At 49.5% G+C, this 16,959-nt stretch overlaps 1 protein-coding gene across 7 annotated transcripts in view; it reads left to right on the top strand.

Moving 5' to 3' along the window:
- TMEM164 (transmembrane protein 164) overlaps positions 1-16,959 on the top strand; it is a 161,416-nt gene that overhangs the window by 122,654 nt on the left and 21,803 nt on the right. For all 7 annotated transcript variants that reach the window (XM_088028682.1, XM_088028685.1, XM_088028687.1 and 4 more), the window contains one exon: positions 4,491-4,569. In XM_088028682.1, the coding sequence (XP_087884808.1) occupies positions 4,491-4,569 (79 nt within the window). The remainder of the gene's footprint in view (positions 1-4,490; positions 4,570-16,959) is intronic.

Genomic DNA, 16,959 nt, shown 5'->3' with positions numbered 1-16,959 from the left:
GGAGGGGAGGGAGAGAATCCCAAGCCGACTCCACGCTGAGCATGGAGTCAGACTCGGGGCACGATCTCACCATCCCGAGATCACAACTTGAGCCAAAACCATGAGTCGGGTGTTTAAGCAACTGAGCCACCCAGGTGCCCCAGAGTTTGGGGCTTCTTATAGTGACTGAGGTGACCAGGGATGGAGGGCATAATGGGATTGCTCGTCTCCATGGCAAAGCATGGTGGTTCGGCTGGCAGGGTTGCGCACTGGGAGAAAGGAGGTCATACTCTGGCCATGGACAGAGCCCATGCCCGTCATGTTTTAGGCAGTCTGAACCCAAAGGCCTGCTGGGGTTTATCAGTCTGCTCTTTGGATTAAAAAAAAAAAAAAAAAAAAAAAAAGGATGTTGTCTTGGGTGTGAGAAGGAAGCTAATGACCTGTGTAGTTTAAAACATTTTTAGTGATTTTTGTTTTTCAATTGCTGTGATGGTAGGACTTTTGGTCTAAAGCCTCAGGAATCTTCCAGCTAAAAAGGCACCAGGATAGGTACGTTGGAGTAGCATTCCAGATGCGAGCTCTGTAGGACAGAAATGAATCAGCGAAGCGGAACTTCTGGGGCAAGTATGGCACTTTCCAGATTGTGTTTGTGCAAATGGGGAAAAGAGGGTGGCGGAGGCTCTGTGAGAAAGTTTTGGGGACTCAGGACAGATCAGTGCTCAGTAAAGAAAACGACCCGTTTTCTTCTTCAGTGCTGAACGTCCTTTACCCCCGTCCTTGCCCCATCTCTTCTTCATTTTTTTTTAAGATTTTATTTATTTGAGAGAGAGAATGTGCTCGAGTGGGAGGAGGGGCAGAGGAAGAGGGAGAGAGAATCTGAAGCAGACCCCATGCTGAGCATGGAGCCTGCCGTGGGGCTCGATCCCACCACCCTGAGATCATGACGAGCTGAAACCAAGAGCCAGACACTCAACCGACTGAGCTGCCCAGGCGCCCTGCCCCGTCTCTTATTTGGATGTCATTTCACAGCTCTGTGGCTCAGTTTCCTTATCTGTCAAATGGGGATGACCGTTGTTCTTGCTTCACAGAGACTTGTAATGGTTAAGTGCGATAGCGCCTGTAAAAGTGTGTACCCAGCGCATGACGCAAAAGTACTTAGTAAGCATTGTTATGAAATGACAAGGGGTTGATTCTTGCTCCCATTCTGCTCCCTTCTTCCTGCAACTTGTTTTTTTTTTTTTTCCCTTACGCTGCCCTCTTCTCTTTCATCTCCTCCCTCCCTTTCTCTCCCAGTTCCCCCCCCCCACACACACACACTTCCTCCTTTGCCTCTCTCCCCTTTCTCCTCTCTGGCTGGGGCTTTCAGCGGTGCCCACACCTGGTTTTACACTCTCCATGGCCCTTCTGAGGCGGGGAACTCTTGAAATAGGGGGTGAGGCAGCCCTCTGGGGAAGGAAAATGTTTCTGGGGGGGGGGCAGCCTCCCAGCCACCCTGAGATTTGTGACCAGGGTGCCTAGAGAGTCACAGAGGGCTAGTGCCAAGAGCCTCGGGAGCTGAGAGGCCTGTGTTGTCGGCCAGGTCTGGCCACTGCATGATATGGGGCCTGGGCTCACAGTGGACCAGAGCAGGCCGCGACGGTGAGGAGTGCGCGGACAGGGAAAGACTGGGCCCAGTTCCCATGTGGAGGGTTACCGCACACCCACTGATCACAGCCGTGTCATGCTTCTTTAGGAGAGAGGGGAACAGGAGGGTAGGGTGCTGGCTGATACTATAAACTCTAGAGCCAGACTGCCTGGGGCTGGATTCTGTCTCTGTTACCACATGAGCTGGGTGTGCTTAGTCAGCAAACCTCTCTGTGCCTCAGTTTCTCATATCTGGAGATAATTGGAACAGCACAGTCGTTAGGAGGACTAGATGAATTGATAGTGAAGAAAGTGCTTACTAGTTCTAGGCATACAAGTACTGTATGCATGTGTGTTATATTAAAAATTAAAAAAAAAAAATTGAGACACCTGGGTGGCTCAGCCGGTTAAGCATCTGCTTTCAGCTCAGGTCATGATCCCCAGGGTCCTGGGATCGAGTCCTGCATCGGGCCCCCTGCTCAGCGGGGAGTCTGCTTCTCCCTCTGCCTGCCACTCGCCCTGCCTGGGCTCGCTCTCTCTCTCTCTGACACAGAAAGTCTGAAAAAAAAGACCTCTAAAAATTTTTTTAAAATGACAACAATCTTAGAACAGTGTAATTATTTTCATTTTACTGGTGCTGAAACGGGTGGCGAGGTTAAGTGACTTGCTGGAGTCCATAGGGCTATTGAGGGGCCTAATGAAATCTGGAAGCACAGATTTGACAGACTCCCAAATTGTGGCTCATAGCCGCAGTGCTAAACTGCTTCCCTGGACATGCAGGTGAAGAGTGTGATTTCTAGGAGGCCAGGAGGCCTGGAACGGAGGGAGAAGCAAGCAGGCGCTGAGAGTCCAGGGGATAAACAGCAGCTAGGGTCCAGGAGGTGAGCAGAGGTCCTGCTTGAGGACATGGCTGGCTCCCCAGGCCTGTTCCAGGGAGAGGTCAAGTCCCTTAGGTAGCCAAAGAGTCGGATTACAGCCAGAGGGCTGAACCTTCCTCCTGGGACCTTTTCCTCCTTGCCTGTTTTCTGGGTGACCACAGTCAAGCTAGTTAACCCTTTTGTACCTCAGTTTCCTCATCTGTCAAAGAAGAAGGATACTTGGCCTGCCTACCTCACAGGGTTTTTGAGAGGCATCAGTGGCTCATGGATCTGGAAACAGTTGAAAAAGCATGAAGCAGTCCCCAATTCCAGATGAGAGGGTGAGCCCAGATCCTCTTACTGTGAGGCTCCAATGCGGGCCTCCGAGTCCTCCAAAGCTCATGCTAGTGATGTCCACTGTCAAAGCCTTTTCCATCAATTCCAGCATGGTCTGTGGAGCCATGTAGAACCTCGTCTCTTTCTGGGGGGATTTTACGTCCCTCTGTGAGCATAAAATAGTAGTTGAGCCCCTTCTGGGTCCGTGGGAAATTTTCCTTCTGTGTGGGCTTTCATTTTCAAGGGCCAGAACCAGCGTCTCTTTCCAGGGTCCACAGTCATCCCAGCCCCCATTCTGGGCGCTCTGCCATCCTTGGGTTCCAGCCCTTGGCACAAGGCAGACTTGGGCTGTTGTTAGCGCACAGTCTTGGTTCTGTGCTTGCCTTGTAGGGAACAGGGAGGCAGCTGACCCTTCCCCCGGGTGTCCTTGTCTCTCTGGGCTTCCCTTTAGGGGTGTGTGTGTGTGTGTGTGTGTGTGTGTGTGTGTGTGTGTGTGTGTGTGTGTGTTGTGGGCCGTGGAAGCCCCAGAGGCCAGGCCTCGTGCCAGTTGCTGAAGTTTTTTTTTTTTCCTCTAGAATTGAGTTGGCCATCCAGCTGTTTCCACTCCTTGCCCTCTGCCAAACTCTGTGGCACGGTCCACCGTGCCAGGTGGAAACCATGCTCTGCTTCGGGAATCCGGAGCTTCCATTTTGAGAGAGGCAGAAAGCCGCAGCAAGTGAGCCCGCGTGTCGGAGGGAGACTGAGGGTGGGGCTGCTCCCTTTGGCAAGCCTTTGTCAGAATTGGCCCAGCTGCTTGGTCTTCACCCAAAAGTAGGGCTAACTCTGGACCGACCCCAAATATCTAGCAGGGAAACTAGTCTTGGATCTAGACCAAGCCAGACCTAGAAACTACTTTGTTTTTTTTTTTAAATCCAGAAAATGGGAATAAGAAATCCTACTACACATGTTCTTCATGTCAGCCGAGAAATAAGCTTTTAGACCGCCCAACCGCCTTCTCACCAGGAGCGAGAAGTGACATCAGGTTGTGTTTCTTCAAGTATATCCCATAGACTACTGAGGGTTCTGTGAACAAAAAAAGAAGGGGCGCCTGGGTGGCTCAGTCGTTGGGCACCTGCCTTCAGCTGAGGCCATGATTCCAGGGTCCTGGGATCAAGCCCCACATCGGACTCCCTGCTCCTCGGGAAGCCTGCTTCGCCCTCTCCGACTTCCCCTGCTTGTGTTCCCTCTCTCACGTCTCTCTCTGTCAAATAAATAAGTAAATAAGTAAATAAATAAATCTTTATTAAAAAAATAGGCACTGGCGCACTAAGTTTGGGAAACACTAGATAAACCATTTTAAGCAGGTTTTGTCATTGCAGAGACCACCCAGATCCTCACTATACCACCAGGATACATGGTGACCCTCCACGGGATCTAGTCTGTGTGACATTTCTTCCATTGTAACTAGCTTTCTTCGTGGAACATTCTTTAAGCACCATCCCTGCCAAATATGCTTTGGAAGCTGCCAGCCTAGGTTCTAAGTGTCTGTCCCTTCCATTCTTTTTCTCCCTCATTGTGAAGGGAGGTGAGCCCCGGAAATGCATGGGAGGGGGTTATGATGCGGGTCCCAAAGAGCAAGGGCGTTTCGCTTCAGAAGCTATTGACATGAGTGTTTCCTGCTCTGAAACACCTCTTCCCCGTCTCCTGTCCTTACAGCTCCCCTTCGAACTGGAGATTTACTACATTCAGCATGTTATGCTCTACGTGGTACCCATCTACCTGCTTTGGAAAGGAGGTAAGGCCAGTGAACCATACCTTTGTGCCCCTGCCACACCTTGTCGCGCCCTTCTGTTTGGGGGGATGGCAGTCTGTTGGGTGTCTGTCAGGATCTTGGCCTCCTGCCTGGCCGGCTGTCTGCAGGATGTCTTATGCCACACGCCAGTGGTGGGGAGATGGGCACTGATAAGGCCTGCAAAGAGCCCGGGGGGCTTTTCAGAACCATCCTTTGTGGGCGAGCATGGTGCCACTAACTGTGTGTCCTAGGGCCTAGGCCTCGGGCTCGTCGTCTGTGGTGGCATTGGGTTTGCATGGAGCCCCCCCCCCCCGCCCCACCCTCTGTCACTCGCTCGTGCTGTGCCTTCCCCCTGCCTCAGTGTGCAGCACAGGGGTAGAAAGAGAGATGGAAGCCCCCAGCCCTCTCAAGAGAGGGACCTTGAGCCCTTGCTCATTATACCCATCCTCTCAGAACCAAAGAGGATATTGAGAGGGGCATGAAGTTCAGGGACTGTGGGGTTATAGGATGGAAGGAAGAAGCAGGTAAGAGAAGAGTGATCACCTTATAAAATAAACCACTGATGACCTTGATTTTGTCACAAGGGAGAGACAACGAACTTGGTAGAGACAGCCTAGGAAGGAAACTGACTGAACTCTTTGTGACCTCACAGTGACCCTTAAAGTATCCCCTCCCTCCTCTCTTACATGGTAGATAAAAGGGGAGTTCCCATCCCTTCTAGAAGAGTTGTCAGAGGCCTCCCTCTCAGGGCTCTAACCTTCCTGAAAGGCCTGTACCTGGAAGGCATCATGCCCCTTCTAGTCTCAGCTACTAGCCTCTCTATGTTGGTTGCTGGGACTCTTCAGGGAGACCGCTCCCCCACCTCAATTCAAGCAGCAGGTCCTTCATTGCTATGCATTAAAAATGACATGAGGCCACATGGGCCCTTGAAGCCACCAGAAGATGGTTTGGAAGTCGTGCTTCCTCTAACTCAGGAATCCTGGAAAATCTCGAGAACTTCTGGCCTAAGCCAGCCTCAAGGACCAAGTCAACCTCGAGATATGTTGGAGGACGGGCACAGTTGCTCTCCATGGAGTCTCCTGCCAGTGGAGAGATTGGCCCCCTGTGCCCTGGTTTCTGTCAGCGTTCTTAGGATTTGTCTCAGTATTCTTTGAGGCTGTTTTTACCCCGTGCAGCCACTTGGGGTCTCACCAAGTCAGAGAACACTTCCTTTTAATTTGCTCTAAAGGTACTATTCCCCCCCCCCCCCCCCCCGTCTAAGTTTAAGGAACGTCTCAATATCCAGGAGCCGTGGGCCAGTTTTCAGGTCTGTCTCCCGTGGCGCAGGAAACAGCTTCCTAATAATATCCAAGTCTGGGGGATACATGCTTTCTGAATAGAACCAGGCGGACCTCTGTCTCTAGCTCCAGACTGCGCCCCCCCCCCCCCCCCGCTGAGGCAAGTTCTGGCCAAAGGTGCGTGGCTCTTAGTTAAACCTATCTGTGCTCTGAGGTGCCCATAAAAGTCTGTGAGGTAGCCGAGCTGACTATTCTGACGTGGGAAATACCAAGTAGCCATCTCCACTGCCCTCTCCACCCCCCCCCCCACAAAACCCCACAATCTGGGAAGCTGCAGCTTCTAGAAGTCATAGATGCCACTGCAGCCTTCTGTTGGATCTATTGCAGCACTGTCTGGGGGGAACCGAGCGGAGGAAGTAGAGATTCCGAGGTTTCATTCCAATTTATATCTCACTGTTAGTGATTCTTTCCTCTCTCCTCTGGTACCTCTGTAAAAACTCTAACAGTAATTATGACCATAGTAAACACCAACTTTGTCTTGAGTGTTGCCTGTGTGCGAGATACTTCGCTAGGCCCGTTCTGTGCGTCTTCTCATCATAACCAACCCTGGTGGAAAATGCCCCTTCTACAGAGGAGAAAACCAGGGCTCAGAAATCTGAGGTACCTTGAGCTCCCAGCCTTAAGTAGCAGAGCCAGGATTCAAAGCCTTCCCTCTCAGAGCAGCGCTTTTCCCCACACACTTTGTTGTCCTAAAAGGCAGGTGCCTGTCTCCTAACCACATCCAGTTGGGAGTCTCCCCTCCAGCCAGCCGCCCCCACGGTGTCTTTGTTGAACCCCTACTACGTGCCCAGCATTCGCACCAGGGAATCAGAGATTCCCCGCCACAGGGAGTCCCTGTCTAGGGGGGACGGGAGCGTTGTACTTGTAATACAGCGGGATTAAGTGCGACAGAGGGCACTAGGGGAACATAATCCGATTCATTTGTTACCATTTCTGGGCCCTTGTAAAGCCTCCGCTTCCTTCCTGGCTCTTTGCTGTCATCTGCTGTTCGCTTGGGGGAAATTACGCACGCTTAGAGAAAAGGCTAGATTTCCTAAGGCGGGTTTCACCTTTGGCCCCGAACCTCGGACCTGGGCCTTGCAGAGGGCGAATCCATACGGAGTGAGCAGGGGGAAGATGACTCCCCGTAAATCAGAACAGCTGAGGGGTTGGGCGGTTCTCTCTCCTAGAAGTCTTGTAATTTCCCAGACATACCTGACTTCGGAGTGTCTGCCCAAGGCAAGACAGCTCTCCTGTAGATACCTCCCACGGCCAGGAGACCTGTTTTCCTGAAAGGCTTGGGGGTGGCTGGGTGGTGCTCAGCGGGATCCCATTCCTCCTTGGTTTCTGTGGTCTTTTGGCACCGCCGCAGGAAACAAGACATCCTTCCCCCCCCCCCCCCCCACTGTTCTGTTCTTCCTCCAGCCTGTCTTTTAATTTCTGTTTCCTCTCCTCCCAGCTCCTTGCCTTTGGCTCTCTGGAACTACAGTTGATCCTTGAACAATGCGCAGGTTAGGGATGTCCCCCCACCCCCACAGCCTGATACCCATGCACAACTTCTGACTCCCCCCTAAATTTAAATCCTAATAGCCTCCTCTTGACCGGAAGCCTTACTGGTAAGAGAAACTGTCAATTAGCACCTAGTGCGTATGCCATATGTATTATGTACTGTATTCCTACAATAAAATAAGCTGGAGAAAAGAAAATGTTATGAAGAAAATCATAAGGAAGAGAAAACACATTTCTGGTACTGTTCTGTATTTGTCAGGAAAAAATCCACATCTGAGTAGACCTGCACAGTTCAAACCCGTGGTGTTCAAGGGTCAACCATACAGTTTTTAGAACCCTATCGCCACCGACGTTACCAGCTCTCCATAGAACACCTAGCCCTCCTGTCTCTTGCCCGAAGCTCCCTCTAATGGACGCTGCTCTCCCTATTCAGCCACATAGGCTGTCGGCGCCCCTTCTCCCGCCATCTCTTCCAGACCAGTATTTCATTTCTCCCTTCGATGAAAATGCTTTCTCCTTTACCATTCTCTCCACCTTTTTTTTTTTTTTTCATCACTACTACCACCCTTGGCTGCTTCCCCGTATTCCTAAATGCCTTTGGCCCCTGGCACTCGATCGTTTCTATTACGATTCCCACCAGTATCCATGAGGGTTTCTAGTGAAGACCACTTGTCCCATTCCAGCTTCTCGGAGTTTGGGCTTCTCCACTGCAGTGACTTCTGTCACTCTTGTCTCCAGCCAACCGACCTTGCCCTCCCCCTGCCCCTAAAACTCCTCTATCTGAGATCCTTAGCCCCTATGTCCCTTTCTGTGACCCGAATCTCTACTCTTTCAGGATTCCTCTCCTTCCCAATTAGCTCGTCCTACTATAACCAGTTACTGGAGCTTTCCTTTCACCAGCTCCGAAAGTGCTTCAGCCCTTCATCCTTTCCACGGGGATCAGCATCCAGTCCCAGTGCCCAGCCTTGGCCTACTGGGGGAAATCTCTCGAGTCATTCAGATTTGGGGCCACTAAAATTTCATGGTCTGTTATAATTGTGCTCTCAACACCATCGCTCTTGTGTTCTGTCTTTGGTCAGCTGTGCTACACATTGCCCTGAGAGGTCATGTGCTGAACCTTTACCACCCACCTCAGACTTCCTGTCCTCCCCACTGTCAACCAAGGACTGAGAAAACAGAGATTTCCAGGCAGGAATCCCCTCCGTTATTTCCCTCTGCTCTAAAAGCTGCTTCACCCACTGCCATCCTTACCTGTTGTCTTGGAGGAAGGGGTGTTGTGGTTAACTTGGCTCCCTTCCCATCCTCTGGAACTCCGTGCCATCAAGTATCACTCGTGTACTTGGGTTTTCTTTTCTTTTCCTTTTGTTTCATTTACCTGGATTTTCAACTCTTTCTTTCACTCCTGGCTTTTCAGCCAAGAAGGATGCTGAAGTCTTCCCATGCTAAAAAAGAAAGTTTCTCTCGACCCTACACCATCTCTTTTCATCTTCCCTTCCCAGCTAACCATCTTCATAGATTATTAGCCAAACAAGATTTCCTGAACTTCAGTTCTTTGGGCCTGACAACTTGTGCCTTATCCACAGAGCCATCTGTGTTATTATGTATTTAGTATATGTCCTTAAGTCTACTGATTTTTCTTTTTCCTAAAATATATTTGTTTGCGGGGCACCTGGGTGGCTCAGTCGGCTAAGCATCTGCCTTTGACTGAGGTCAAGATAGTGGAGGGTCTACTTCTCCCTCTCTCTCTGGCCCCCTCCCCCCGCTCTCTCGCAAATAAATAAAAATCTTAAAAAAATTGTTTTATATATTTATAAATAAGTATACATTTATATATTTATAACTCTATATTTATATATATATATGAATTTATAAATATACATATATATGTTTTTCTAAAATATGTTTGTGCTCAATAAAATCCCGGATTCAGTGCACTGGTGACATATTTTTAATACACTTTAAATGCATAGCTATTAAAAATGAAACGTTTACCTGTTTACCACCTGAAATCACCCCAGGAACAGAACATAACTGTGGGTGGCACTTGCCTGCATTTGATGACCCCGTCTACTCAATTACCTCCCATCCCTCAGAACACTGCCATGGGATATCTCTCTCCCCGCTGCCCACCTCTTCACAGAAATAACACTGCTGACCATTACTAACGACGCCTACCTGACCCAATCTAATGGCTCCCTCTCAGAATTTATCCTGCCGGAGCTCTCTGCTACAATGGACATTGTTGATCCCTCCTCTTTGGAACACTCCCCTCTTGAGGGCCTGCCTCACTGACCATGCCTCCCCACGCCTCCATCAGGAGTTATTTTGCCTCTGTCCCTGACATGTTCGTTTCCCCAGAGTTCTGTTCCGCTCTTGCCCCTTGCTCTGCTGCTCCCCAAATGGTCACGTGCTCACACAGTTCGGCCACCGGTCGGAGTAGTCATGGCCGCCGCATTGCTGTCGGCAGCCCAGACTTACGAGATTTTCATGTTGTTCACTCAGCATCTCCACCTGAATGCCCCAAGCTCACCTCAAACTCAGCCTGTCTGTGCTGTACTCATTTTCTGCCCCTCAGCCCTGCTGCTCTCCCTGTGGTCCTTGCCAGATGGCACCACCCTGTCACCCCAGCTAGAACCTGGGAATCAGCCCCCGACCCCCGCATCTGTTTTACCCATTCATCTGACACATACGTCTTTCTCCTTTCTGGTAGCTATAACAAAATACCACCAACTGGGTAGCTTATCAACAACATAAATTTCTTGTTCTCAGCTCCAGAGGCTGGGAAGTCCAAGATCAAGTCGCCAGCTTGGTTGCCTTCTTGGGAGGACCCTCTTCCCGATTCCTTGCTGCGTCCTCACATGGTGGATGGGGCAAGGGAGCTCTCTGGGGCCCCTTTTATAAGGGCACTAATCCCATTCATGGAGGCTCCACCCTCATGACCTACGACACCTTACAAAGGCCCCACCCCCTAATACGATCCATCTTTGGTGGTTAGGATTTCATCATATGAATTTGGAGGGACACAGACATTCAAACCATAGCAACTTATTTGCACACTCTTTCTGCCAGGCTCTACGCTGGCCTTTGGGATGCCCCGATCGGTGAAAACCAGATACCATCCCTTCCCTCATAGAGTTTATAATGTAGTGGGAGGAGACATGTATGAATCAAATAATCACACAAATAAATATATAGTTATAACTGAGGTAAGTACTCTGAAGGAAAGGAACATGCTTTAATGAGAGCTAAGAATAAAACTAACATCTACTTTGAAGGTTTGGGGGGGAGTTCCCTGAGGAAGTGACATTTCAGCTGAGGTCTGAAGGATACGTAGGGGGTTCACTAGGCAAGAGTAGGATTGGGGGGTGCACCCTTATAACCTCACAAAACTACATGTATGACAGCACTGTGGCAGGAGGGAAGGGAGATCCGGGGGGGGGGGGGACGGATGACCCGGCCTGAGGGGCAGGCAGGGGTCAGATACGGAGGGCTTTGTCAGCTGTGGTCAGGGATTTGGCCTTTATTCTATGAACTATGGAGAGCCAGTGAAAGTTTTAAGAAGGGGCATAACACCAGCTTGCTTTCCTGTTGATTCTTCTCCTGTGTAAATCCTTTATAGAGTTCAAACTCTAAAATGCAGAAAACCATTCTGTAACAGATCACCTTCCCACCCTTTCCCACATCCACACGGTGCCTCCTACAACTCCATAGGTAACCGCCATTTTGGTTTTTTGCATCTCCTCCCAGAGTTTCTTCTCACACATACAAGTAAATTCAAAAACTATTTTATTTCCCTCCTCTGTAAGACACACATCGCCAGACAGCATACTGCGCGACTGTTTTGTTGCCATTACTGTTTTGCTTTAGCAGCATTTCTCTCCCTGGAAGCCCATAGGAAGCTTCTTCATTCTTTTGCACAACAGCCCATGCATTCCATTGTGTGGATGATAAAATACAGTCTAGTAGAAATGGCAAGGCTTTATAGAGCACTAGGAGGTGCCAGACATTGCTTCAAGCTCTTCGCACACGTGAACTCACTTCATCCCCACCACAGTCCTCTTAGGCAGGGTTGCTGTTACATCCCTTTTACACATGAGGAAACTGAGGCTCCGCGAGTAAGGGGACACACACGGGATTTGAACCCACTGGTATGGCTCTGGGGTTCTTGCTGTTAAACGTAACACAAGGCTACGACAGTACACCGTAATTTATTTATTCTGTCTCCTGTTGGTAGACATTTAGGTTGTTTGGAATTGGGCTGATATAAATAACACTGTGCCATGTGACCTTGTACCCACGCTGATTTGCATGTGTGTGCATGTATCTAGCACGATAAATCCCCCCTAAGTAGAATTGCTGAATCAAAAGAGTATGTGTGTTCATAATTTGGATGGATGTTTCCCAATTCATAAAAGTCATACCATTGTAAATGCCCGTGGCAGTGGGTAAGAGTGCCTGTTTCCACACACCCTCCCCGAAAGAGTGTATTTCCAGTGTGTTTCAATTTTTGCCCATCTGATGGGTAAAAATAATGGTGTAGCAATTCCGACTTAATTTGAATTTCTCTTACTTTGGATGAAGGGGAGCATCTATTTACATGTTTGAATTGGCATTCAATCTCCTCTTCCTTGAACTCTGTGTTCTTCTCGTGTGCTTATCTTTCCCTTGTGTTGTTGGCCTTTTTAACAAAAGTTAATCTTAGGAGGGGCGCCTTGGGTGGCTTAGTTGGTTAAGTGTCTGCCTTAGGCTCTGGTCCTGATCTCAGGGAACTGCTCAGCAGGGAGCCTGCTTCTCCCTCTCCCTCTGCCCCTCCCACTGTTCATGCGCGCTCTCTCTCTCTCTCTCTCTCTCTCTCTCTCTCGCTCGCTCGCAACTAACTAAATAAATAAATAAAATCTTTAAAAAATTGTATTGTAGGAGCTCTTTATCATATATATATTTGTTTATATTTCTGTATATTCATATGCAATAGAAATATATTTCTAGTTTTATGTATATTTCTATATATATTTCTATTTCAATATAATCGAAATATATTTCTATATATTGTATATAAATATTAGGGGAGTTCACCCTTTGTGATCTGAGCTGTGGATATTTTTCCCCGTTTTCTCACTCATCTTTTAACTTTGCTTATGGTTTCTTTAGGTAGGCTCTTTACATTTCTGTGTAATTTATCTGGCTTCTGAATTTGGAGTCATGGTTAGGAAGTCCTTCTCCACTGCCAGGCTACAAAAAAATATATCCTGTATTTTTTTTCCCCTCCTGTGTTAATAGTTCCATTTTTCTTTTAAAGCTTTAAATCTTTCATCCACATGGAATTTATCCCAGTAGACAATGTGAGATAAGGACCCGACTTTATTTCCAGATGGTTTCTCATTTGTCCCAAGACTGTTGAGCAGACAGTCTGGCATGATCAGGCATGCTTGTTGGAAAGATCATTCTGGCCGCTGTGCGGAGAGCTCGCCATGTCCTCCTGCTTTGCCCTCCCCAGTTTTTCTCAAGTCCATCACTCTTCCTACCTTGGCCTAGGCCTTACTCCTCTCTCCCCTCAACCATGACAGCTGACTCTGTGCGGTCTCCCTACCTCCAACCTCCCCGTCTCCCCCCAACAACCTGTCCCTGTAGCTTCCAAAGCTGGGCCGAAAGCCCAGATAGGATCATGGCACTTCCCTATTTGGAAACTTCCAGTGGCTCCCCCTTGTCCCCAGAGCACAGTGCATTTTCCAGGGGGCACCAAAGGCCCAGCCTTCTCTTTATGCTCCTTCCATCTTTGTACCCTGCACTCGGGGGATACCAAAATCCATAGGGTCCCCTGTATTTCCCGTGCAACTTTCATGCCTCCGCACCCTGAACACAGCAAGACTTCGGCTGGGAATGCCCTTCTCCAACTTGGTGGCCCGGAGCACGTTCTGTCTTCAAAACTCAGCCTCGTCAGTTAGCTCCTCCAGGCAGCCCCCAGAAGTGTTCTGCGACTGTCCCTCTCACACGGCACTGCAGGTATCTGCCTGTCGGCCTGAGGACAGGAAGCCTTCTTCTGTTCTTGGTCTTACACGGGGGCTGAATGAATGAAGGACTCTATAGCCACACACTGCACATTTTACATATCTTACAAGCTCTAACGTTTATTGCGCACTTTCCACCAACTAGGCACTGGCTAAGTGTTTTACTTTGCCTGATCTTGATCCCATTTAATCCTCATAAGTCCACGAGACTTAGGGGGCCCATGACCTTGGATGAGAAAAAAAATCACATCTTCATTTGTATTAACTCCAAATGACGTCCAGCCTTTCCTTCAGTGCCAAATCATAGACAACTGTCCGCAGTTGCTTCAGCAGGACTCAGGATGTTTTTGTCAATGTATGTTGTTCTCCTATTAACAGCTGCTATAGGGATTTCACAAAACCCTTTGCACTTCATCATTACCTGAGCATTTAAAAGCCTTAATTTTTTAAAGTCTTTTGCTAACTATTGCAGTATTACTGTTTTCTAATGCGGTGTCTTTTGTCTACTCAAAACGTTATCCTGCGGGGCGCCTGGGTGGCTCAGTCGTTAAGCGTCTGCCTTCGGCTCCGGTCATGATCCCAGGGCCCTGGGATCGAGCCCCGCGTCGGGCTCCTTGCTCAGCGGGGAGCCGGCTTCTCCCTCTCCCTCTCCCTCTGCTGCTCCCCCTGCTTGTGCTCTCTGTCAAATAAATAAAATCTTTAAACAAAACAAACAAACAAAAACTTTATCCTGAGAGGGGAGGCCCCAAACTGCCCAAGGGATCCATGGCACCACAAAGGTTAGGAGCCCCTGCACGAGAGTTTCACCTAGCACTGGAAAGCAGGCGAGCTTCACCACCACACAGCACTGCTTCTCCATGTCGTCGCTGAGTTCGGACGGACTGTGGGTTCGAATCCTGAGTCTGGTGCTTAGGCTAGTGCCTTACACCTCTCTGCATCTGTTTGCTCGTTTGTAAAAGGAGGACAGGAATAGTACCTATCTCACAGGGGTGCCGTGAGGGTTCGATGGGCTCGTATATGTAAATCCACAGAATGATGCCTGGCACCTGGTGTTGTATACTTTTATTATTAACCACCGTAATACTGCCTCTTGTTAATTACACGTCTGTCTTCCATCTAGACTGTGGGCTCTTGAGGTCAGGATGGTTTCTTGCTCAATTCTGAACTGACAGAGCCTTGCACCTATGGAGGGCGTGTTTGTCAGCGGGTTTGACGTTGCTGGCATCCCTTAGATGCCTGCTTCTCCTTCGAGCTGCATGATGCCCCTGTCTCCCGGTTCTCCCCCTCTGGCGGGCAGTCGTTGGGCTCCTTTGCCCTGCGTGCTCCAGAGATCCCGGTGTTCTCCATCCCTAGATCTCACTGTAGGCTCGAGAAACGCTACAGGTCCTTCAAAGGAAACTTGTCTTACGGTCAGGCTTTTCGATTCCATGCCCCTTCTTCCCACCTGCTCTTTTTCCTCCTCTTCTCTTTCCCGTATTACTGGCCCCACCATCCACCCAGGGCCAAAGCCAAAAACCTGGTCAGAAACTTTCTGGATCCCTTCCTGCCTCATCCCTGATGCCAATCAGTTCAGAAGTGTTCTGATGATCCAGATTCTCAAAATGCTTGCAAATTCAACTCTTCCTCTCTGTTTCCATCCCCCCTGCCCGAGTCTAGGCTCTCAGCCCCCGTTGCCAGGGACTACTTCATTTTCTCATGTCCCTGCCCCCCGATTGCCCCCTATGTCTCCCCTGGTCTGTCCTCCATCCAGTCTCCAGAATGACCTGAGGAAAGAACAAATCTGATCAGATTTTGCTCCCCTGCTCAAAAATCCTGTCTGGGAGGCAGACCAAACTCCTTTACGTGGCATTCAGGGTGGTCACAGTTCTACCCTTATCCATCTCTTTGACCTCATTTCCCATCGCTGAGATTTCAACTCCCATTACTTTACCCTCTAAGCGAACAAATCTGACAGATTTGGCCCACCTGCCACCAACACCGTGTCCGAGCACACGACAGCTTGTCTACCTGGGACCTGGCAAACTCCATGTCCTCCTTGAACATTAGCTCAGCGATGCTGCCCCCCAACTCCAGCGCTGTGTCTGACTTCCTTGGCAGCCTAAAGCACTCTTTTCTGAACGTTCTCTTTATACCTTCTATTTGCCTTGAGCATTTGCAACGGCCTCATCCGCGTGTTTGTCAGCGTTTTGCCACAAGGTGGCAGTAGTCTCATCTTCTCGTTCGTCTTTTCAGGAAATGAGGATCTACAATTAAGATCACTGTTATGTTAATTTAAATTAATAATCCTAAATAATTAAACTGGTAGTATTTATTATAATTAAGATGCTATGGGAGCGAGGGAGAGGGCAAAGTCTGTGAGGCCCCAGGATTTCCGCCTAGGGGGCTGAGGGAGATAGGGTGCCACTCATGGACAAGGGCCAAGGAAGGAAAGGAACATGTTTTAGGAAGGCAGATTTTTTTTTTTTTTAACACTTGAGTTTGAGACACTTCTAGGCTATCAGGCTGAGATGTCCAGGAGGCAGTCGGACGGAATATTCCGGAGGTGTTCAGGGGAGTCTGGGCTGGAGGCTGACTTCCATGTCGTTGGTATAAAGAAGGTGCGCACACACACAGGGGAGTGAATGAGATGGTCCAGGGTAGCTACGTCGGTGGGGTGGGCGAAGAAATAGAACTTGGAGAAAAGGCCTCAGGGAACATCAGCTGTGAATAGGAGATAAAAGAAAAGGAGCCTTGGGCGATTGTAGGACCCGGGAGAGCAGTAGGCGTGGCTGGTTGTCCTGGAAACTGAGGCAGGAGAAAGGTTCCTCAGGTCGTAGTGATCTGGAGCACCACGTAGGTTCAGAGAGTTCTGGCAAAGTATGGCCATTGGAGAAGAGGAGATGGGAGGGAAAGAGCAGGGTGTTAAGGAAGGAGGGGTTAAGGGTGTTGCAGAGCTAAGGGAGGGATTTCTCCCCCACCCCCGCACCCCACCTTTTTCCTACCTTTCCTTTCCCCCTCCTCCCCTGGCCTCTCTGCCCAAGGCTTGGCACGTTCAGGTGCTAAGGCGAAGGCCAGTAGTGAGAGGGAGTGTTCTGAAGGTACTAGGGAGGCAGGGGAATGGAGGAACCGCAGGTGCCAGCCCCTGCTGAGAAGGAAGGGGCTTTGCAGTGGATGGAGATGGGTCCTGACGGGAGGAGTGAGCGTGGCGGGAGATGGGAGAAGGAGGTAAGTCTGGACTGTTTGCGCGCTGTCCAGTAGAATTCTTGGTGACGGCGGAGATGGGTCTAGATCTGCTCTGCTCAGTATGGTAGCCGCTCACTCCATGTGGCTCCCGAGCAGAGGACATGGGACTAGTACAGACCCAGGAACTAGGACCGAGGAATTTTTTTGCTTGATTTCAGTTTAATGAATTTGCCTTGAAATTAATTGGCTGCAGGTCTTTAGGAGCTGTAGCTACTGTATTGGACAGTGTAGCTCCAGAAGTTTGGTGACTAGCGCAGAAAACAGATTTCCTTGCAGTTTCCCGGCACTGGTCTGTACAGTGACCCCGTTTTCTCCGGTGGGGAGGGGGGAGGGCTCAGCAG

This window comes from Eumetopias jubatus, unplaced genomic scaffold (genome assembly GCF_037043125.1).
Source record: "Eumetopias jubatus isolate StellerSeaLion01/CBP00866 unplaced genomic scaffold, mEumJub1_p1.0 scaffold_11, whole genome shotgun sequence".
Taxonomy (NCBI): Eukaryota; Metazoa; Chordata; class Mammalia; order Carnivora; family Otariidae; genus Eumetopias; species Eumetopias jubatus.
The sequence above is the reverse complement of the archived record's forward strand: the minus strand, read 5'-3'. Positions and strand labels throughout refer to the sequence as shown.